This window comes from Bombina bombina, chromosome 2 (genome assembly GCF_027579735.1).
Source record: "Bombina bombina isolate aBomBom1 chromosome 2, aBomBom1.pri, whole genome shotgun sequence".
NCBI lineage: Eukaryota > Metazoa > Chordata > Amphibia > Anura > Bombinatoridae > Bombina > Bombina bombina.
Window position 1 is genome coordinate 1,101,888,664 of NC_069500.1, and position 24,781 is coordinate 1,101,913,444.

At 36.7% G+C, this 24,781-nt stretch overlaps 1 protein-coding gene across 3 annotated transcripts in view; it reads right to left on the reverse strand.

Annotated features, from left to right (window-relative positions):
• Positions 1-24,781, reverse strand: part of FBXW7 (F-box and WD repeat domain containing 7) — a 557,745-nt gene that overhangs the window by 25,625 nt on the left and 507,339 nt on the right. For all 3 annotated transcript variants that reach the window (XM_053703740.1, XM_053703741.1, XM_053703742.1), the window contains 6 exons: positions 21,188-21,322; positions 8,960-9,083; positions 8,700-8,836; positions 8,180-8,293; positions 2,295-2,476; positions 1,297-1,522 (listed from right to left, as the gene is read on the reverse strand). In XM_053703740.1, coding sequence (XP_053559715.1) covers positions 1,297-1,522; positions 2,295-2,476; positions 8,180-8,293; positions 8,700-8,836; positions 8,960-9,083; positions 21,188-21,322 — 918 coding nt within the window. The remainder of the gene's footprint in view (positions 1-1,296; positions 1,523-2,294; positions 2,477-8,179; positions 8,294-8,699; positions 8,837-8,959; positions 9,084-21,187; positions 21,323-24,781) is intronic.

Below are 24,781 nucleotides of genomic sequence, written 5' to 3' on the forward strand. Positions count from 1 at the left end.
GGCCAGAAAAAAAACATCCCACTAGTAAGAGCAACTCTCTAATAGTGAATTCTCTCCTCTGATAATCCGGTGAGCTGATAAACAGAGCCGATACAAAAGACTTTCAAGCTGAGTCAAAGACGGCTGCACAAAACACTTCAACCTCTCCGCAAAAGCTGAAGTGCGGTCGACACGTGAGCGCGATAAACAGAAAAAACGGTGTCACAGAAAATTACACCTCTCTAAAAAGAGAGCGAAAAACTTGCAGTTTAAAAAAATGGCTAAAATATAAAAACTGTTAATAAAACTGTTTAATATAAACCCCAACAATGAAAAAGATATATATAAGCCTCTAAACCTAGAAGCATAATTATATAGTAGGTAACTAATAAAGTAAGTCCTTTACGTTAACCTATGAAATCCCATGGCTGAGTGAACTCCCCAAATTTGAGTCTCATACTATATAAAAATAATCAAGTGCCATGCCCTCAATATGAATCCTTAATTAATAAGGAGTATTAAGTCCCAAAGAAAGGATCTGATAATGAGGATTAACCTCTTAAGTGCTGCTATCCTTCTGTACCTAGAAGGCAAAGGCACTTACCTTAGATCCAAGTGCAGGACAGATGCTGCTCCTAAGGTGTGGCAGGTACATCACTCCCTGCCATGGACCTGTAGGAAAAGAAAGAACAGAGGTCACCAACTCTAGCTTTCTGTAAAGGGGTAGCAAAGTGTTAAAAGTAAAGCAAAGACTACCTCGCCGCCTTTTAACTGCTAAAAGCCACCACAACGCTTACTCAAGAAATTAACGTGGAAGCAGCTAGAACCCAGTCTTTGCTTGCAGGGGAAAATATCCATAAAAGGACAAATTATCTTCAAACACCGACTTTGCAAAACCTCCATTGACACAGGCAAAGAGAATGACTGGGGTTATGGGTAAGCCAATTACACTTAACAGCTTTGCTGGGGTGTTCTTGCCTCCTCCTCCTGCTGGCCAGGAGTTGAATATCCAGAGTAATTGGAATGATGTCGTGGACTCTCCATGTCATAGGAAATAAATTGGTTTATTGTTTAAATGTGTATAGACATTGTTGCACAAAACTTTTTTTTTAATCTAAAATTAGGTCTAAATATCTTAATGTCTTGTAATTCTACTATTACTGTGGATACTTAATATACCAGTACAAAAATAAAAAATATAGTGGACAACTATTTCTAATTAGTGCGTCAGTTACAGCAGAGAAAAAAACATTACAGGAAAAAAAAGATAATGTTTAGTCAACACAATACAACATTTTGATTGTAAACTATTAATACCTGTAAGGAGTAGACTCTGTTAGTGTGACCTTGCAGAGTGTGTAAACAGGTCTCAGTCTCTGGATCCCAGACTTTAACCATGAAATCATAAGCACCACTAACCACCCTTCGTCCATCGTACTGAACACATCGTACAGCTGCAACATGCCCCATAAGAACATGTAAGCACTGTCCTGTCTCAATATCCCAAACCCGAAGTGTGGCGTCCCGTGATCCACTTACCACTCTATAGATATGGAAGAGAAACAAAATGCAAATCTAACAGTTACAATTTCATTTATGGTATTACGTACAGAAAACATATGCAAACAAAGTCCTCACATTATTGAAGAACAAGTGTGGAATGACTGCACATTTCCCACAAGACTAATTGTCCTTTAACTGGTTACTTTATGCCAAGAAAAAATAACTTCATTTACTGGTTTATTAAAATTTATCTACTTAAAGAATGAAGATGCTGTTTATTTAACTTTCAGCATATAAAACACAGGTCAGCGTTCACATGAAGAGGTCACGAGTACTGTAAAATTATTAAATGATTTTAGAAAACAAATCAGAAAATTGCAGGTCTGCTTGAATAGGCAAAATTAAACCATGTATTTACCAGTTGTATACAATTTGGAGATTAAAGGGTAGCAGAGCAGTTAAGAGACATTAATAATATTTGTATATGCATAGGATGTACTAGCACATAAAGAAACATAAATGTGAAATAATATTCTAGGGTTGTACAGTATTTTGCAGTAGATAGCTTTAGCTTTTTTAAACTCATAATTAAAAAAAGAAAATATATTGCAAAGTGCAGCTTTGTAGCTGTGTCAGGTAAACTTAAGTATGCAGTGTGCACACCAGCCTCTCCCGGAGAAGGGGAAGAAGCACAGCCAGTAAAGCTGAACCTGACTGAGATCACAAAAGCCTTTGGAGCACGGTGCACTGCACCTTAGCAGAATATAATTTAATATTGTAACTCTTTCTCTGGGTGATTGCTAAACACTAACCTTTTCTCATGGAGATGCATACAGCGCACAGTGGAGGTGTGTCCGTACAAAGTATGTATACATTCCCCAGTCTCTGCATTCCATACTTTTAACGTCCTGTCTGTAGATCCACTGATAATTATGTTATCTCTCATCTGGGACGACCAGACTCCACCCGTATGCCCAACAAGCGTTCTTAGACACTGCAAAAACAAAATATCACAATTAACCTTACAAATGCAGACTTTAATTGGTAGATTTAATTAATATATTGTTTGTAAATCAAAGATGTCTGCAGACAAAAAGCAAACTTTGAGGAAGAAGAAGAAAAACAAAAAGATAAAAAGCCGGCAACGTGGGCATAATTACTTCTGTTTAAATATTTTATTGCAAACACACAAGACATTTCCTATTTTTAAGCAGCAGCACAGAAAAAACCACAACTAAAATCTTAAAAGTTTTACAAACAAAATAGCCTTTTTTATTTATCAAACTGCATTATATTTGCCGACATCCCCCCTTAAGATAGTGACACTGTCAACTAAAGTCTACATGTGTATGGGTAAACTGTCAATCAGATAGATGCACAGCGGCAAAATAAAACTCTCTCGCAGCTGACTAGAGCAACAGTACATGCACAGAATATAATTTGTATTCTGCAGCAAACGATTTATATTTAAAAAGAACGAGTGGCTAGGTGGTGAGGTTAAGAAAACAGAATTTTGGTGCAGTAATTTCATTTTTCATTTCAAGGCTTATCAATGAAGTCCAGCTCAAGACAATCAATCCAGAATTGATGATATTCATAAACCATTTTTGTATCAAACAGATTTTGGTATAGGTACATGAGAATACAGAAGCACTGGCCAAAATGTCAATTAGAATATCGGTGTATCACAATAAGGCCCCTTGTGATCTATGTTTCAAAACATAGTACAAAGCAATTGTGCAGTTATACATTTCACTAGGTATAGTTATGTAAGACGGTTAATATTTTCTATGTAATTATTTCTTCAAATACAATACCTTAGGTATGTATTTCAATTATGCATATCAGTTTAGCCAATGTTAAACATTTATTCTATGTGGAATGTTTACATCTCTAAGGAGATTAAATATGTCTTTCATCATATTAATAAAAGGGGAGTATTTCAAACCTACCCCCCCCCCACAAAAAAAATGAATTCAAAATGTAAAGGGTTTGTTCACACAGTGTAATACAAAAGATACATTTAAACAAATCTCAATTGTCAACAATGTCAAGCATACATTTTTATCACTAGGTGAAGAGAGACAATGAAGTGGAAATCATAGCAGGATCCAATACATTTAGACCAGCAGCGTTACTTATAGTATTTGTGTTTACATAAAGAAATATGTGACTGCAATATAAGCAAAACCAGAAAATAGAGAGTACTGCAAACCCTCATTTTTCCAGGGTACGTTACAAACAAGGTGGCACTTGTTCCCAAGCACAACAGTATTATATTTGCCATGCAAAGGAAAGCTTTGTGTATTGATTTTAGAGGAGGGACAATGAAACCGCTGCAGCATTCCCTTTCAAAGAAACCAACACCAACATGGGTTCTTTCATGGGAAAAGCCTTTGCTGAAGAATGCAGATAGACAGGGAGTGGTTGGATTGTACATCTCCCAAGGCACTTATTACAAGCAAACCGAGATGATTCATGGCATGTAAGCCTAAAGGCTCTTCAAAATGTAGCAGAGTACATCTGACTTCCTGAAAATTTTAGCTTGCTCGCTCGGCTGGTAAAATAAATAACTAATTTAGTAATAATTTGATGGCACCAGATAATGAACAGCTGCTTGCCTTAGAGAAAGACGGGCAAATTAGGCAAATCAGGTTCCTGTGTCTGCGACCCCTTGTCATTGGTTCTTTTCAATTAATTAATATGAGCACTGGTTACACTCTATATTAAGAAATCAGCTAGGCTTTCAAACACAGGGGAGAGAGAAAAAATTCTTCTACGTTTTACAAAGAAAACGATACTTCTTAAAATGTATTATAGCGTAGCTTAAAGCCTATATATTGTTTCAAATATATGAAACATATTGCCTTTGAAAAGGTACTGCATTTCTAATTTGATAAAAGGAATTGTTACAATATTCTTAATATTAAAAAAAATATATTTTAAAAGTTGCCCCAAATGTAGAGATATTGGTTGTAGGTTCTTCTCTACCTGTGAATGCTCAGAACTGCGTTGACAACACTGATAGCCCTCAGAGCATACTGCAGAGCTTCATATCCCTTTAATTTAGCATAAAGTTTAATCTACAAAAAGGGTTGTATAAAATGCAGCCCATATTAATTTTAGTTGGTCACTTACTGCCACAAACTGGGAATCATGGCTAAAATTATACAGGATTTATAGGTTGTGTATGCCGACCTTCAGTTTCAGAGCTTGTGACTGTTTAGTGATATTGTGAAATATTTGTTTGCCAGTAATTTTATTAACAAAATAAAAAACAGCACACATCAAGGTACAACAGCCCAGCGGCTGTAAGGCAGTTTATATCAGCTGACTTCCCTAAAAGGAAGTTTCAGAATGTAAGTATATGCATTTCAGCATGTGTCTGTGAATGTGTAGGTTTGTTGTGTCTAATTCTTCATAATACAGTACAGCAACTAAGTCTAGTAATTATGAAAGACATAATTACTATTCACTATTATCGGACTGCTTAACCATGTAAACTATTCTATAAACAGAACAACTTCTCAAATAAGCTACTACAGTTTCAAATCAAGTGTATAATTAATAAACAATAGGATGAACTTTTGAAGGATAGTCTTGAAAGTAACCCTTTATGTTGAAACAGACAATACACAAGTATATTACATTATCAAATGTTTATCATTTATGTCTGTATATATATCTCCTGTTTGAATTAAGTTAATCTAAGATTTGTACACTGGTCCTAAAAGTGTTAAACAGAATTTAAACATAATCTGTGAAAATGTTTGTGTGTTAGATAACCCAATATTTCAAGTAAAAACCTGTTAAGTTAAAAAAAAAAAATTAAAAAAAAAATTAAACTATGCTTCTCAGTACATATTTAAAAGACAAGGACACATCTGTTCAAGAAAGAAAATCTTTAAATAAATAATAATAAATAAAAGATCTCCCCATGCTAACAAGCATACTACTCCTCAAATACGTTACAGTTGATTATCAATACAATTACAAAATGCAAATTCCTCAGAAGATTACAACCTCACTTGTATAAGCCTATAGCTATTGCATTTCAAACGGTACATCTTGTAAAAATTGTTCAATTTAGCTTTGACAGCATATACTGCAGTCATTTCAGGTGGAAACAAATCAGTAGTGACTAGAATATAACAGGGTTATTCTAGCCTAAGAACTGTGGGCCAAAATGCTGTCCTCATGCTTTTTATCTTGCACCTACAAACTACAAAATGGCTGACTAAGTAAGCCATGCTTGTGTTCAGAAAAAGACTAGGTTTTAAATGAATGTTTACAAAATAAATATTTTTTATGTTATTTTTATTGCAAAATATTTTGTACCATTAGGATGGGCAAATTACATTTTGTGTTGCTTTTAACTTTATGATATTACTTTTGGAAACTGTTTTGCTTGGAACACTTTGTTTTATAATCAGTCACCAATCTCTGCAATAACCATGTATGGAGCAGGAGAAAAGCTGGTAAGAGTTGTGTCTTAGTGGAAGGTCAGAGGTGAGTAAGCAGAAAAAGAGATATATTATAAGACATCTGGTGTGAAAGAGAGGGTCTTTTAGAAAATTGCTGTTGTTTAAAAAGATAGATAATCCCTTTATTACCCATTACCCAATTTTGCATAGCCAACACTGCTAAATTAATATACTTTTACTTCTATGATTACCTGTGTCTAAGCCCATGCAGGCTCCCCCTTATCTCAGTGTCTTTAACAATCTTGCATTTTAGCCAATCGGTGCTGGTTCTTGTATAATCATTATCATTCTCCACAGGAGTGAGCAAGTTATCAATATGACGCACATTTACTAGCACTGTTTGGCTGTTGTGCAAGATTTAAAAAGCTAATAATAAGCACTGAGATAAGAGGCCGTCCGCAGGGGCTTAGAAACAAGCAAACATATAGGTTATAAGTATATTAATATAACAATGTTGGTTGTGGAAGCTGGGGAATGGGTAGTAAAAGGGGTTATCTATATTTTTAAACAAGAAAAAAAAAGTAGACTGTCCCTTTAGATAAACTCCTACAGAAGGGAAGATTAATTCTTTCAGATGTCATGGAAGCAAGGGAAAAGCAGGTATTTGAGATTCCTGACTGAAGAGTTGCAAAAAATGTGTTTATTCTGGAATAAACATCCTTTACAGACTTATGCCCAATATTATTTAAAAGAAACAGATGTTTGCTGAAATCATATCATTTTTGTACAGGCTAATTTACCAAGCAAATCTAAATAATATTGAAGCTTTCTCTGTAGATGTAGCCTTCTAGAGGCTTTTATAAAAACTCAGAACTCCCCTGTAAACTGATCTTTAAGGTTTAAGACTAGACACTAGAAAAAAAATATCCTGTAACAGTGGCTAGGCTAAAAAGATAATTGAATTAAACTGTTCTACTACAAAAGACACAAAGAGAAAGAGCCTGGAATTAACCTGGATAAAATATAAAGGTAAGCAACTTTCAGGTCTTCAGTGGCCATAAATGAGCCTTACAATCTTCGCATACTTGCTTAAATGTTTTAATTCCAAAGCAAAAATGAAAAAGTGCCAGACCATTTTCCTTAACAAAAGCTGAATTAATTATTTAGAAAATTAAAATATCCTGGATCATGTGGAAAATGAATGCAAAAACCTAAATGGAGGGAGCCTGATAAATTCTCCGTAGTTAGCTTGTAAAACCTCCAGAAGAGACTGTTTAAGACTACAAAGACGTAGGCAGTCAATGAGAGGGTCGCTACAGTAGTGATCATTATGTGCTGAAATGGGTCAACCAATATTTCTTATTTCCTGCTGTCAACTGAACTGATGCCAGAAGGAAAAGGGGCACCCACCCTCCAGCCATATTCAAATTTGTCATTGGTACTTTAGAAGTCCACAAGACTATTTGGCAACCAGTACTAAATATGGTTTAAAATGTGTAAGACAATGTTGTATCAGGACTGTACTGTTTTATTTTATTTTAAAATAAGAATAAAATGTGTTTCTTTAAATGAATCTTTCAACTCAAGACAAAAGTGCATGCTCTGTGTATCCGACAGCATAGATTTAACAGCACTTCAGTTTTTTCTCAGTAAACTTTAAAAGTATAGGTTTATGTGCCTCTAAAATACTGGCATAGCAGAACATGAAGTGATTCTTTAGTATTTGAAGGATTGGTATTATGTTTATTTTCATTGCTCAGTGACATTTCCATAACTACATTTTTCACCCATCTTTAAAAGCTTTCACAAAATATACTTTGGCTTTTCAGCACTAACTACAATGCTTGATACTATTTAATGCTTTAATTCTAATTTTTACACCTATTTTTCTTATACAAACTTAAATTAAGCACAATGTGTCTCAGCTGATTAAACAACATAATTGTAGAGATAATTTTATAGAGTATCTGTTTTCTTGCACAGTATTCCTTGTTTTGGTCTGAAATAAGCATAAACTGGTATCTAATGGTAACTAGTATGCCAGAGGTTTTAGCCATCACAGGTATTGAAAATATGTGAAGGGTAATTGTGACAGATTGTTAGAAGTATATCGAGATTAAATGAAGTGCTGCATTGATGTCAGGGCTGGGCATGCAATATTGTGCTGACTAATAGACTGTGAATAGCAATATAGATTTTTATTACACCATCTAATTAATACACTTAGAGAAGAAAAGGTATTACAGAAACGTAGATATGGAGAAACACCTTACCTTTCCAGTAACTGCTGACCATACTTTTAATGTATTGTCATCAGAACCACTAACTATTCGATTACCACAAAACTGTAAGCATGTGATTACATGATCATCATGACCCTTAAGCACCTGAAAAAGAATGCAAAACCAATTAAAACCAGGGGCAAAAATCTATTTCAAATACTAACTACATCAACAAGAGTATACTGATTAAAGGGACATATATGTAACATAGTACAGAGTGGACTTTGAACCATCTGCTTACTAAAATTGGTGTTTTAAACCTTATTTATTGGCTTCCTTGTGCACGTGCCTAGTGCAGAATTCACAAACTAGGCTCACTTTCCTGTCCATTTAGCTTATACTTCATGTTAATATATACATATATATGTTTATATATTAAAATATATATTATCTTGGCAGGACTGGGACAACAATTAAGTTTGTTTTACTCAATGTTGGTACAATATGGTATGATATAATAATGATGCAAGTGTATTTATTGTGGAATTTGTAACATATACCACGTTATTACCTTTGGAGATTTTAGTTCACCTCGTCGCCAATTTGTATCAATTCTATGCTGTCTAATGTAAGCACTTTTCCATGGACTGTGTGTGAAGCCTGGTTTTAGAACTTTCCTTCTCTTTATATGTAATGGTTCATCAATTCCTAAAAAATGGATGGCAAAAATAAATAACATACCCAGGAACAACTCCAAGCGATTGTTCAAGATTCACAACAGCAGCAATAAATAAGAAAACAAATAACCCAAACAGAGCATATTTTCCTCACCATCTTCTTTGCATTTTTCTCGCCACAGAAGGTTGTCCTCTGCCAGGATTCTCCAGTACCGACAAGTCTGTGCTGCCTGCAGCAGATCCTTGGGTTCAAGGAATGAGAGCACATACAGGGCCAACTAAAAAAAAACAAAAACACAACCTCTCGGTTAACAGCTGCTACTCCTGATATCCCTTTAATGGTTCCCCACAGACCTACAATGCTTTAGAGCACTTGCACCTGCTATATCTCTGTTTTATATTCAAACATTTGAGATTTTCCCTCCACATGTTCATAATCTACAACACTCATCTGTTCCTCCCAAATAATCTCTCCCACCAGACTTTTTATATTCCTTGGCTGACTTGATACACTTTTATGTCTAAATATTCCTTAAAGGGACAGTCAAGTCCAAAAAACTTTCATGATTCAAATAGGGAATATACTTTTTAACAACTTTCCAATTTACTTTTATCACCAATTTTGCTTTGTTCCTTTGGTATTCTTAGTTGAAAGCTAAACCTAGGAGGTTCATATGCTGATTTCTTAGACCTTGAAGGCCGCCTCTAATCAAAATGCATTATGACATTTTTTCACCACTAGAGGGTGTTAGCTCATGTGTTTCATATAGATAACATTGAGCTCATGCATGTGAATTTACCGAGGAGTGAGCACTGATTGGCTAAAATGCAAGTCTGTCAAAAGAACTGAAATAAGGGGGCAGTCTGCTGAGGTTTAGATACAAGGTAACTACAGAGGTAAAACGTGTATTATTATAACTGTGTTGGTTATGCAAAACTAGGGAATGGGCAATTAAGGGATTATCTATCATTTTAAAACCAAGTTGACTGTCCCTTTAACTTCTGGCACTTATTTCTCTCTAATTTTCATCTAAAAAAGAAAGTTATTAAGCTTTATTTACCGAGAAATGTTATTATTTTAGCTCACATCGTAGCTATGACATCATCCACAATAGACCTACATTTGCGTTTTTATGAACATGCCGTTTTAATCAAACGCTTACCATCCTTTCATAGATAACCACTAAACTAACTTGTTCACCGTACAGCTACTGAGGCATAGCTAAAGTGTCTAATTAATTTCCAGTCTTACAGGTGTTTAATGTTGAAAGTATAGTTCATGTCTATCCTCCACATACTACCCTAATACAGTGGACACTTCTCAGTCACTATTGTCTGCTTCCTGCTGGTCCTTGATAAATCCACAAAGTAACAGCAGCAGCAGGGAACTGACAACAAAGGTGAATACTGAAAGGAAAGCTCAGGCTGAGGATGAGACAGAAAGTACCACAGAATAAATAGCAGCAAGGAAAAATACCTCACACAGCTTAACATAGATATGCATAGCTAGAAGCTGAATGCTAAGCATAACCTTTCAACAGAGAACCAAATGAAGGAATTCAAAACTATGAAAATGTGATATTTGGTTTTAGAAAAATGGTCTAATTCTCCAGTCTAGTCTTTGTTGACATTCACTTGTGTATACCTTTATTCCCGAACGTTTAAACTGACCCTTAAAGGGACAGTCAACACCAGAATGTTTGTTGTTTTAAAAAGATAAATAATCCCTAAATTACCAATTCCCCAGTTTTGCATAACCAACACAGTTATTATTATACATGTTTTACCTCTGTAATTACCATGTATCTAAGCCTCAGCAGACTGCCCCCTTATTTCAGTTCTTTTGACAGACATGCATTTTAGCCAATCAGAGCTGTCTCCATGGTAAATTCACGTGCATGAGCTCAATGTTATCTATATGAAACACTTGAACTAATGCCCTCTAGTGGTGAAAATATCAAAATGCATTTAGAGTAGAGGCGGCCTTCAACGTCTAAGAAATTAGCATATGAACCTCCTAGGTTTATCTTTCCACTAAGAATATCAAGAGAACAAAGCAACATTGGTGATAAAAGTAAATTGGAAAGTTGTTTAAAATTAAAAGCCCTATTTGAAACATGAAAGTTTTTTTTTGGACTTGACTGTCCCTTTAAAGTAACACAAAACTACTGATCTGCTAAGCTTGCCTAAAACATGTGAGCAACATAAAGAGATCATGAATGAGAAAAGAGGTCTCAACAGCAGTACAACCATGATGATCACAGTGCGAGGTGAAAAAAAGCTTTACAATTTACTTAAATTAGATTTGCACCATATACTTACTTTAAATGACAAAAACAATGTTAGGATGAACATCTGCTTAGAAAAGAAATAAATTTAGTCTGCAAGCAAATTATTTTCTTTCCCTTTCATTTTCATTCAGGTTTTGGCTCTGTCCCCAGGAACCTTCCTCACTATCAACTTGATAGTTAAAGTAGGTCTGTGTCACAGACACAAATATCTGTGTTCCAGCATGGTGTAATGCCAGATTGCAGCTAACAGCTGGCTCTGGTAAATGAGACCCATCAAATCAGGGAGGAAATGACTTATTCCTAATTGTAGTTCTCTAAAGGCAGGATCATCCAAAGGCTTAAATTAGACCATTAATAGGAGTACCTCTCAATCTTTGGTGCTCTCTCACACCAAACACTCTTTAATGAAAAGCCTTATACCCCCTTCAGTGCTTAAGAGATAGAATTACACTGAGAGCATTTTCAAATGGGCAAATTCCACAGATATGCGGTCTGATGAGAACATTAGAAAGCAGCAACCTATAACTTTTACAGTTGGGGAAAAAAATCTGAGCTTAAATCCAGATAATAAGGCGGCTTAAAAACTGCTTGAACATCTTTGAGAGTGATTTGGTATTGGGCAGGCTTGACATGTCAGAAATAATACAAGGAAATAATAAAGTAATCTCATAGAATGCACTTATGTCCCATGAAAATGCACATGCAACATAGTGTGAAACTGATTTGTGTTAAAAGAAATAAAATAAAAAATTGGCAACAGCGTTTTCCACTGTTTCATGAGAGGCAAAGTTGTTATACATTATTAAGAGCACTAGATGGCAGCACTAAGTCCTGTCATGTGTTGTTCCAGATGTGAATGCTACCTATTTAGATATCTCATCAACAAAGAATAACATGAGAACGAAGAAAATTTGATAATAGAAGTAAATTAAAAACATTTTTAAATTTGTATGCTCTGTCTGAATCATGAAAAAAAATGTGCGTTTAGTGTCCGTTTAAAGGAATAGAAAGGAGAAAACTGAATTGTTTTCAGTATACTTCCCCTTAGCAAAAAACAAATTATGACTTACCAGATCATTTCCTTTCCTTCTGTATGGGAAGAGTCCACAGCCGCATTCCTTAATTATGGGAAATACTGAACCCGGCCACCAGGAGGAGGCAAAGACACCCCAGCCAAAGGCTCAAATACCTCCCCCCACTTCATCATAACCCCAGTCATTTTGCCGAGGGAACAAGGAACAGTAGGAGAAACATCAGGGTAAAAAAGGTGCCAGAAGAATAAATTTAAATTTAGGGCTGCCCATCGGAGAACACGGGCGGGAGCTGTGGACTCTTCCCATACAGAAGGAAAGGAAATTATTTGGTAAGTCATAATTTATGTTTTCCTTCTTAATATGGGAAGAGTCCCCAGCTGCATTCCTTACTTGTGGGAAACATATACCCAAGCTCTAGAGTACATGAAATGCTAACGGGAGGGAAAAAAAGAGGCGGACCCTAATCTGCGGGCGCCACAACCTGCAAAAACCTCAAACTTGTAAAATTTGGAAAAAGTATGTAAGGAGGACCAGGTAGCCGCCTTACAAATCTGATCCATAGAGGCCTCATTTTTGAAGGCCTAAGATGAAACCACTGCTCTCGTAGAATGAGCCATAATCCTTTGAGGAGGCTTATGTCCCGCTGACTCTCTGCTAAACTGATGACACTCCTCAGCCAAAAAGATAAGGAAGTCAAAGAGGCCCTCTGACCCCTACGCTTCCTGGAAAGGAGAATAGCAAAAGAAGTTCGTCTAAATTCCATCGTGGCCTGAAAATAGAACTTCAAGGCACAAACCACATCAGAATAACGTTATAAACGTTCCTTTGACAAAGAAAGATTAGGATATAAGAAAAGGAACCACAATCTCTTGTGAAATGACACAACCTTAGGAAGAAACCCTAACTTGGTTCGTAGAACAGCCTTATCCGCATGGAAAGCCAGATAAGGAGGGGCGCATTGCAAGGCAGCAATCACAGATACTCTGTGCGCAGAGCAATAGCCAGTAGAAAAGGAACCTTCCAAAGGCAACAATTTATTGTCTACTTCATGCATAAGCTCCAACGAAGCCCGTTGCAAAAACTTTAAGAACAAGATTTAAACTCCAAAAGGGATCGAAGAAGACAGGAGAGATTCCGAATACACAACTCTTTGAAAAATTTCTTTGGAGCCGTAGCTAGACCAAACGAAAGTGCTGGTCCAGGGAACGCAAACCTAGGAACGTGTTCTTGAGGATTGGTACGTTAAGGGGAGCATCCTCAGATCTATCGTGTCATGAACTTCACTTTCGAACGAGGGGAAGAAGGACCTATTGTCTCCAACTTAAAACGAGGGGGAACAATTTAAAAACTTGTTTAAGCACTTTGGGTTTAGAATCAGACGGAAAGTTCCCTCCTCCTTCGGGACCATGAAAAGGTTTGAATAGCAATCCCAAACCTCTCACTGAGATAGGCACCGGGACAATAACTCCTAAGAGGACAGATTCCGTACGCACACCCAGAAAGGGCTTCCTCCTTTCAGGTCAGGGAAGACAGGAGAGAGAGAGGAATCTGCCCTTGAGGGGCCTGAGATTGAAAACCTATCTTGTAGCCCTGAGCTATGACCTCCAAGACACCATGGATCCTGAACATCCCAAAACCAAGCGACTAAAAAGAGCGACAGACTGTCCCCTACACGATCCAGAAGAGGACTGGGGACTGCCCATTCCTGCCGACAGACTCGGCGGGCTTCTTGCTCTGCTTTGATTTATTCCAGAACTGAGTCGGCTTCCAAGAGCTCTTGTTTGCTCTGGCCTAGCGGAGGACTGCTGAAATGGGCTTTAATCAGAACGAAATAATCCCTCAGACTAGTTCATATTCTCTTGCGGTAGGAGGGCACCCTTGCCCCTGTGACCGTGGAGATAATTGAGATCCAGCCTGGGCCAAACAAAATCATCCCTGAAATGGGAGGGGGAAAAAAGTCTAGACTTAGAAGTCGTATGAGCAGACCATGACTTCAGCCAGAGCCCGATGGGTCTGAACAGAAAAAGCTGAAGCCGTAGCATTCAGACGAATAAACTGCATATTAGCCTCACACATAAAAGACTTAGCAATCTCAAGGCCTTAATTCTTTGCTGAAGAATTCAAGGGGACCCTCCCCCTCGATCAAATCTCTGTAAGGAGTCGCATCAATAGGTAACTGCTCCAGAAACTGTGGAAATAGTCGCTGCCAGTTGAAAAACAAATAGTCCCATGATTTGAAACATCTTTCTTAAAAGAGTTTCCATCTTTTATCTCAAGGGCTCCTAATTGAAGAGCTATCCTCAAGCTGGATAGTAGTACGTTTAGCAAGGGCAAAGATAGCACCATCCCTTTAGGGACGGAACCTCACAATTCCTAGAGAGTCCAGGGGACCGGGAACAATTTGTTAAAGTAGACAGAGGGGAAAAGAATCCAATCCTGTTCCATTCATTCTTAAGTATTGTTCGCCATCCTAAAAGAGCAGGGAAGGATAAGGTACCACCCTGTCTTCAAACTCTATCCAATTTAGGAATCAAAGGTTCATCAGGGCAATTGGGCCCTGGAACCTCTGAATAAGCCAAAAACTTGGCTTTAGAAGTAAGCGCAAATTCCTAAAACTAAAGTTTGGGCTCCTCCGCAGCCAGAGGTTTAGAGGCAGCATACTCAGAATTTTCATACTCTGAAGTCTCAGAAAGAACTTCATCCTTGGATAACCGATAATTTAAATCCAAAATTATCTGATATACTCTGGGAAGGAGTGCAATATGTAACCTATTCGCTTGGCAGGGTGAGGTAAAGCATTAAAGGCTGCAGACACCTCCGTCTGAACTGCACAGTAAAGTCTGGTGAAAAAAAAAAGGCCCCCCTTCCAGATGGAGGATCAGCAATGCTACGGGAAACTGCATGACAACTCCTCAGAGGTCGACGGCTCAGTGGTATCAAACATGTTTGATATTATCACATATCAAGGCATATGGAACATAATTGAGAGGGTGGATCTAAGGTCTCCTCACTAATATAAACAGGAATTACTCTTTAGGAATAGAGGGAAGAGCCCTCTAAAGTAACAGAATCCTCCGTCGCTAGTGGCAATAAGGCAGAGAACTATAGAAATAAAACAATCTTATTTTATTCACAAAAATGGCCTATACCCCAATGGCTGGGGCATCTCCTATGACCCAGATAGTACAGAGATTTATGACTCCTCTCTGATAAACACCCGGTCAAGAAAAGGGAATGAAAACTCTGCAATGCAGTACCGTCTCTGCTATGAGAAAAAGTGTGCCAAACTTGTAAGCTGCACAGCTCTCAAAGTGAAACCTGTATAATCCATAACAGCCTATGAGCCCATAACATCTCCCACATAAAAGCAGCATAAAATCAAATAAACATATAAGATTATTCCACACTGTTCAATAATCCCCTCAGGAGATATTAACCATTGATTCTATACAGATAAAAGGAGTCACACTGTGACCCTGTCTACCTGCGTTATCATACATGTATAAAAAAAATGAAACAATCTTACCAGAATCTATGATGTGGAACAGTAACACAGCCCTTCAAGTGTGACAGATAGTAGCATCGCTTCTGACATGGACTTTAGAGAAGAAAGCAGGCAGCGAAACTCGTCAACGCTGATTGCTTATGGAGCTGTTAATGAGTCGGGATGGTTTCGCAGAAAGACTCTCCCTGCATCTCAGGACTCATAACTTTCATCCATGCTCTCACTGAGAGGCTGAGAGGACTACTTAAAACTCCAGTCCCATCTCGAACAGTACTGCCCTCCATAAGAGACTACTCTGAAATCTTCTGACACTTCTCTGCCAACCTCCTGTGACGAAAGGCAAAGAATGACTGGGGTTATGAGGAAGTGGGGAGGTATTTCAGCCTTTGGCTGGGGTGTTTTTGCTCCTCCTGGTGGCTGGTTTAGTATTTCCCACAAGTAGAGGAATGGAGCTGTGGACTCTTCCCATATTAAGAAGGAAAGGCATCTAGTAAAAGTCATTAACTTTATTCAGTGGCAAACACACATATGCTGTGTGGGCCAGTACACCAGAATTCAAACACCATGTCTTCTCAGAGAGTCAGCAGTGGCTTGTATGAAAGAAATTAAGTCTTCAGAGACGCATTACACACCACTGCCAGCTCTCTGAGCTTGAATACAGTTGCACAGCCCTCACAGCATATGTGCATATGCTGCTGAAAACTTGTAATAACTTTGACTAGAATCATTTTGCTAATAGAAGGATATTGCAAAAATGCTTCAATTTAAACCTGAAATGTAACCATGCACATTTCAATTCTAACCTTTCTATCCCTTTAATCAATCTGTGAAAAAGTTTTTAAATTCCATTAACAAAACAAAAAAAGGTACTTCTATAAAGTGTGGAATTATTAGGAAAAACAAGTCAAACCTACATGTATAGAACATAAATGAGGCAGAATAGCAGCCACAAGAGCACAGTTCAATTATGGTCTTGTTGAATAATGCTGTTCAATAAAGAAATACTCATTGTTTTAATCACTAGATTTTGTGGAAAAAAAAAATACCTAGAGCCTAACAGAGATAAGTTAAAGGGGCAGTAAACCAAGCAAATAATGTTAGTATAATTCTGCAACAGAGTGCATAATTATAAAACATTAGCTTAGCGCCAGCTTTGTAAAGCAAAGGGTTAGATAGATATTTTACTACGAAAACAGAGCACCGCTCCTGGCTCTACTGAGCAGGTCTGTTTTCTTCTCCTAAGCACATCACGGCATGCTGTTTAATCACAGCTGGCCCTGATCACGCTATTAAACTCAATGTAGATCGCTCCTACTACCAGACCAGAGTGGTAGCGAGCTACATTGAGTTTAATAGCGTGATCGGGCATGCGGTGACTAGACAGTGTGCCCGCGATGTGCTCAGGAGAAGAAAACAGACACGCTCAGTAGAGCCAGAAGCGGAGATCTGTTTTCGTAGTAAAATATCTATCAAACTCTTTGCTTTACAAAGCTGGCGCTAGTTAATGTTATATTAATTCTGCACTATGTTCAGAATTATATAACATTATTGCTAGTTTACTACCCTTTAACAAGTACAAAAGATGGAAACCCTTACTAGGAACCACCAGTCAGTTGGTGTGTTTTATACTGTATTAGTTCTACCTCCGCTAGTAAGGAAAAAAAGACAATTAGAAACCTTCTCAAGCTTCCATTATAACTGCTCCAAAAGTGTTCAAATATTTCTGTTTGATAATTATCCACCTTAATAATGACGCTATACATTAAAAACTCCACATGATTAAGAGACATTTCACCAGAAAGTTTCAAGGTTCAAATGTTGCCTCAGACAGGAGACAAAACATATTTTCCCCACAGAACCAGTTATTATACAGAAGTTATAACCTGTAACTTTTTTTTATTTTGCCTTTTCAAATGTGTAAAAAAAAAAAAACAGCACTAAGAAAAGCATATTTTATATATATATATATATATATATATATATATATATATATATATATATATATATATATATATATATACATACACACAGACACACATATATACATAACCATGATTTTGCTGGATATGCTCCTTTTTTATAATGAAAAAAAAAATACTCAAATAACACTACTCTCTAGGGTTAAAAGAAAAATCATATTAAAAGATAATAAACTATGATCTACTGAAACTAAAACAGTGTGCAACATATTTTAGCAAAATCATCTCAATGAGAAAGAGCGGCCATTTTAATTTAAAACAAGCCACACAATAATTGTGTTTAAAAAGAGAGAAGGGTCTATTCAATCATTCTATGGTAATGAGGCGATTTCATTATGGAAATCATTCAGCAGATGGAGGGGTCTAAGATCACTCAGAAAAAAAAGAGGAGTTTTATTAAAAATTGTAAAACATCTATATGTAGATGTATTGCTGCTAATCTGATTCCAATCATGAACCTCTGCGGTGAGAATGATTATCAGCATGGCCTTTCCAATAAACAACATTGCATCAGGAAGCAAAGATCAAAAAGGGACTCTCAGTATCAAGAATTCTCTTTGAGGAGGAAATCTGACAGTTCTAACCAGTGTTTGCTTTGTATGTTTAACTAGCCAGTGACTGACAGTTCTAACCAGTGTTTGCTTTGTATGTTTAACTAGCCAGTGACTGACAGATCATGGGTTTCACTGCTGATAAAAAGCTTGGTTTTACTCTGTATAATCTCTAGTAAATTCAAATACAGGGAGTGCAGAATTATTAGGCAAGTTGTATTTTTGAGGATTAATTTTATTATTGAACAACAACCATGTTCTCAATGAACCCAAAAAACTCATTAATATCAAAGCTGAATAGTTTTGGAAGTAGTTTTTAGTTTGTTTTTAGTTATAGCTATTTTAGGGGGATATCTGTGTGTGCAGGTGACTATTACTGTGCATAATTATTAGGCAACTTAACAAAAAACAAATATATACCCATTTCAATTATTTATTTTTACCAGTGAAACCAATATAACATCTCAACATTCACAAATATACATTTCTGACATTCAAAAACAAAACAAAAACAAATCAGTGACCAATATAGCCACCTTTCTTTGCAAGGACACTCAAAAGCCTGCCATCCATGGATTCTGTCAGTGTTTTGATCTGTTCACCATCAACATTGCGTGCAGCAGCAACCACAGCCTCCCAGACACTGTTCAGAGAGGTGTACTGTTTTCCCTCCTTGTAAATCTCACATTTGATGATGGACCACAGGTTCTCAATGGGGTTCAGATCAGGTGAACAAGGAGGCCATGTCATTAGATTTTCTTCTTTTATACCCTTTCTTGCCAGCCACGCTGTGGAGTACTTGGACGCGTGTGATGGAGCATTGTCCTGCATGAAAATCATGTTTTTCTTGAAGGATGCAGACTTCTTCCTGTACCACTGCTTGAAGAAGGTGTCTTCCAGAAACTGGCAGTAGGACTGGGAGTTGAGCTTGACTCCATCCTCAACCCGAAAAGGCCCCACAAGCTCATCTTTGATGATACCAGCCCAAACCAGTACTCCACCTCCACCTTGCTGGCGTCTGAGTCGGACTGGAGCTCTCTGCCCTTTACCAATCCAGCCACTGGCCCATCCATCTGGCCCATCAAGACTCACTCTCATTTCATCAGTCCATAAAACCTTAGAAAAATCAGTCTTGAGATATTTCTTGGCCCAGTCTTGACGTTTCAGCTTGTGTGTCTTGTTCAGTGGTGGTCGTCTTTCAGCCTTTCTTACCTTGGCCATGTCTCTGAGTATTGCACACCTTGTGCTTTTGGGCACTCCAGTGATGTTGCAGCTCTGAAATATGGCCAAACTGGTGGCAAGTGGCATCTTGGCAGCTGCACGCTTGACTTTTCTCAGTTCATGGGCAGTTATTTTGCGCCTTGGTTTTTCCACACGCTTCTTGCGACCCTGTTGACTATTTTGAATGAAACGCTTGATTGTTCGATGATCACGCTTCAGAAGCTTTGCAATTTTAAGAGTGCTGCATCCCTCTGCAAGACATCTCACTATTTTTGACTTTTCTGAGCCTGTCAAGTCCTTCTTTTGACCCATTTTGCCAAAGGAAAGGAAGTTGCCTAATAATTATGCACACCTGATATAGGGTGTTGATGTCATTAGACCACACCCCTTCTCATTACAGAGATGCACATCACCTAATATGCTTAATTGGTAGTAGGCTTTCGAGCCTATACAGCTTGGAGTAAGACAACATGCATAAAGAGGATGATGTGGTCAAAATACTCATTTGCCTAATAATTCTGCACTCCCTGTACATAAACATGGTGCTTTGTTACAGAACTAATACTTGCCATTAACTTATACGCCAGACTGTTTAAAACATTTATATAGATTAACTGTACTGCTGCACAATGAATCTGCAATGCAGGGTGGATCAATGTGTCGTGTATGGTGGGTTGGATATAACATGGTTTAAAGACTGCAGCAAATAAAGAGATATTAAACAGTGTTCCATTAGTAAAAACAAATCTGTTAAAGGACCACTGAAGTCAAAATTAAACTTTCATGATTCAGATAGAGCACATAATGTAAGACAAAAATCCAATTCACTTCCATTATCTAAATATGCAGTCTTTTTATATGCACACATCACTTCCTACTGAGCATGTGCAAGATTCATGGTATATATGTATATGCATTTTGTGACTGGCTGATGACTGTCACATGATGCAGAGGGAAGTAAAATAGAACTAACTGAAATTTGACAGAAAAAAATACTAGCGTTTTTGTATGGTCTATTTAGTATACATTTATCGATTATGCTATTCTACTGTGTTTATTGGTCCTTTAAATCAAAGTAAACATAAAAAGAAACAGATTGTGTAGAAAAGAGAGCAAACAACTTACTTGTTTTCTTGAAAAACTTAGAAATTCTCAGTGTAGCCACTGCCTGCAGCTAGAAAAGGGAGCAAACATGTTGGCAACTTAGGTTGCATTCTGCCTATTCTCAGCATGGGCAAATCTATCTCCCTGTTTATCTAGTATTCACTTAATACTAAACCAGCTCATGTTCATCTAGTAGTTTTATAACACTGAGCTATAAATGTCTTCCTGAAGAGGCGCCAGTCTCCATGTAGGGATGTGAATTGGAAGTAATAGGCAATGCAATAATGAAGTTTACAAAATAAATAAAAAAAAGAAAATGTTTTCAAATGATGACTAATACATATTGCAATTATTTCTATTAAGTATAACTAACTGCTTAGTCCTTTTTATTACAACAATGAAACAGACTGTCTTCTATATTACCCATGACAAGTAACGTATAAAATATATGTACCAGTGGGGATGCTGTATAATTAATCAAGCAGCTTTCGAAAAGTGTGAAGCCACTAAATGAATCATAGCTTTATGTTTTTAGGTAATGGGCACCAGATTACTTGCATCATCCTTTAATGTCAATTGTCAGGACACAAGCTCCTGCTGATCACTATAATTAGTAAGGCAGCCTTTAAAGGTGGCAGTCAGACTTGATATTTCATTTTGAATCTTTAGAAGTCAATGGACAGTGGATAAATCTCACCTCTTTAGGCAGCAGGGAAATGAAGTCTCGTTGAAACTGTGGCTCAATCACTTGCATCATATGCTTTACTTGGGTGGGTTCACAACTATCAATAAGTTCATCTAAAGCAAGTAGTTTTTCTGGTCCACTCCAGCTCTATGAAAGGAAAAAAACCCATAAAAAATGATATTGTTACATTGTACATTGCAGTAAATACAGAGTAAAGCAAACCCTGACGAGCACATGGTTTTTAAATGATGGTATCAGTGAGAGCATCTCACAAGTATGAGTATGTATGACAAGTAAAACATAACCCTAAGATAACAAGAACACGATCAAAAACTTCAGTGTTAATAAACATAAATACACATACAAGCACACAGAGCACCTTAAAAATTATTTACAGGAGTATTTCACATTTCTTTATTTAACTGAAGTGATGCCGTCAGGGTGCACTTCATTAACCAACCCACTTCATAGTTTCCTTGATTACTATTATTGACAGGTGGAATTTAATGTAGAGTGCTGCTTCCATTCTCAATTGTATCTGCCAAAACTGGAAGTTCCTCTGGTTTGAGTTAAGTCAGTAAGGTAAGTCAGTCCTTCTGGTTTGCGGTAAGTCAGTCCCTCTTGTTTGAGGTAAGTCAGTAAGGTAGTTTGAGGTAAGTCAGTAAGGTAGTTTGAGGTAAGTCAGTAAGGTAGTTTGAGGTAAGTCAGTAAGGCAAGTCAGTTCCTCTTGTTTGAGGTAAGTCAGTAAGGTAGTTTGAGGTAAGTCAGTAAGGTAAGTCAGTTCCTCTTGTTTGAGGTAAGTCAGTAAAGTAAGTCAGTTCCTCTGGTTTGAGGTAAGTCAGTAACTCATGACCACAAGATTTGTACTTCTGGCTCACAACCTTTTGAATCATTCTACATATATGTTTAAACAAGAACACATTTCCAAGTTCCTTAAATTTGCCTTGCTCATAAATATGAAATAAAAATTTGCTTTGTTTTTTTCTGTATAAAGAGTCTGACCCCATCCAAAACAATCAGTTCTGAAATAGTAGACTGATTTCATCACCAACATTTGCAGGACAATATTGCAAGGTGCACAAAATGAGTCCATGTCAGTGTTAATTCCGTCTACTAAAACTAGACTAAAATAAGCATAAAACTAAAGAAATTCTGATGACTAAAATAGGACTAAAACTAAAATGGCATTTAGTCAAGATTATGACTAAAACTAAATCAAAATGTCATTTTAGTCAAAAAGACTGTGGGGCATATGTATGAATGTGCGAGCGGACATAATACGAAGTAGCGAATCATGTCCGCTACACATCGCATACGCTGTCAGCATTTATCATTGCACCAGCAGTTCTTGTGAAACAAGGGGCATCAAGCTCCATATGGACCTTGATAAATGTGCCCCTATGACTAAAACTAAATAAAATTTGCAGTCGTTATGTAAGGTGTTATAATCAATCCATATCTAATTACTGCTCTTTTGTATATATAAAAAAATAAAAAGTATATAATGAGTTTGAACGTTCTAGAGCAGTGTTAATTTAGTTGCTGAAAATGTTTTGAATCTCTGAACAAGCAATTGATTCTTCCTATAGAAATAAGAATAACCCACGAGTAATGGTTTAAGTTATGCTGTGCCTGTGCTAGCTGCAGAAATTTTTTGTTGCGTTGAGTTACTGGATATTTGTTTTAATTATTAACAGAGAACTTTTAACGGTTTTATATTGGGTAATATGGGCAATGGGGTTACAGCCAATACAGTTTACATTTTTTTTTTTTTTTTTTTTTTTTTAAAGTTGCACTTCTGTTTGTTTATGAAACTTGGTTTTATTTAATTTCAAGTTTAATAAAGACGTTATATATCACAATGGCTAAATCTGTGTCTGTATTGCATGTTTAAACCTTAATATCATAAATAATAACATGAGTTTGGAAATTATAGAGAAATGCTTAAATAATGCATTACACTTTAACTAAACCCCTTAGATTTTAGTCGACTACAATCTACTAGAGATTTAGTCGACTAAAACTAGACTAAAACAATTCAGATGACTAAAATATGACTAAAACTAAAACAATTCAGATGACTCAAATACAACTAAAACTAAAATGGCATTTTAGTCAAAAAGACTAAAACTAAATCGAAATGTGCAGTAAAAATTAACACTGGTCCATGTATGAATATACCATACAAGTCTGAGGGGCACTAATCTTTCAGTTGCCTGGATTCACAGAAATAGCAGACATTCAGATGGAGCACTAAACATTCTGCCCATTTTAGTTTATTTGTTTCCTAAATAAATCTTCCCAAACACATTCATCTATTAGATAAGGACAGTTTGCCTCTGCATAACACCAAGTCAGCTTAGATACTGTGTATTAGTGGGAATTACTACTAAAGCTTTTCTAGTATTCTACTCAAATGGTTTATCTCTTGTCTTGAAATTCTTTGTGTGTAACCAAAGGATATTCCTAATCATCTAAAACATTCAGAGGTTTTTCATTTTTGCTTAAATGATCTTACAAGTCCCAAGTTATATTCATCATTGTCCACATAAACATTTATCCCTGCCATTAAGCCTTGATTGATTCCATTATATTCCCACTAATAATGCTCGGCTAAATTCAACAAAGCAATTGGCATATGCTACTTAATAATACAATCCTCACGTAGAATTCTATAGCATTTAACCATGAAATATGTATTTTTAATTGTAAAGCCCAGTGGAAACCACAATGCATACAAATTAGCATGGCTGTACGTCAGCTCAACAAGGCATGAGAATCTTCCTTAGATCAAAACTACATTAACCTTTTAGTACAAATCAGAAACACTCTGATAATTATTTTCTGGAAAAGAACACGTTGCTGTAATAATTGTAGTTTCAGAAGTCAAATGAGGTTGAAAACTGATACTGATCCCCTCCGTTTTAAACACACTTGAGCCAAAAGAAATAATGGACATTAAACCCATACATTTTCTATGGAGCACCATATAAACATGCTAAAAATATTCTGTTGCATATTTAAAGGGACATAGAACCCAAACATTTTCTTTCATGATTCAGATAGAAGATACAATTTTAAACAACTTTCCAATTTACTTCTATTATATAATGTGCTTTGTTCACTTAGTATCAAGAGCATAACTAAGTAGGTTCAGGAGCAGGGAGCTAGCTGCTGATTGGTGGCTGCTCATATATACATCTTATCATTGGCTTACCGGTGTGTTCATCTAGCTCCCAGTAGTGCCTTGCTGCTCCTTCAATAAAGGATACCAAAAGAATAAAGCAAAAATGATAGTAGAAGTACCCAAAGGCAATTTGATTTTCACTTTATGCAATAAGATTTTTTTTAGTAAAACATTTTATGCAGGTCATTTTGAAATTAAATTAAATTTTAAAGGGACAGTCTAGTCCAAAATAAACTTTCATGATTCAGATAGGTCCAGGGTATGTCATTTTAAACAACTTTCCAATTTACTTTTATCACCAGTTTTGCTTTGTTCTCTTGGTATTCTTAGCTGAAAGCTAAACCTAGGCAGCTCATGTGCCAATTTCTTAGACCTTGAAGGCCGCCTCTTATATGAATGCATTTTTTACATTTTTTCAC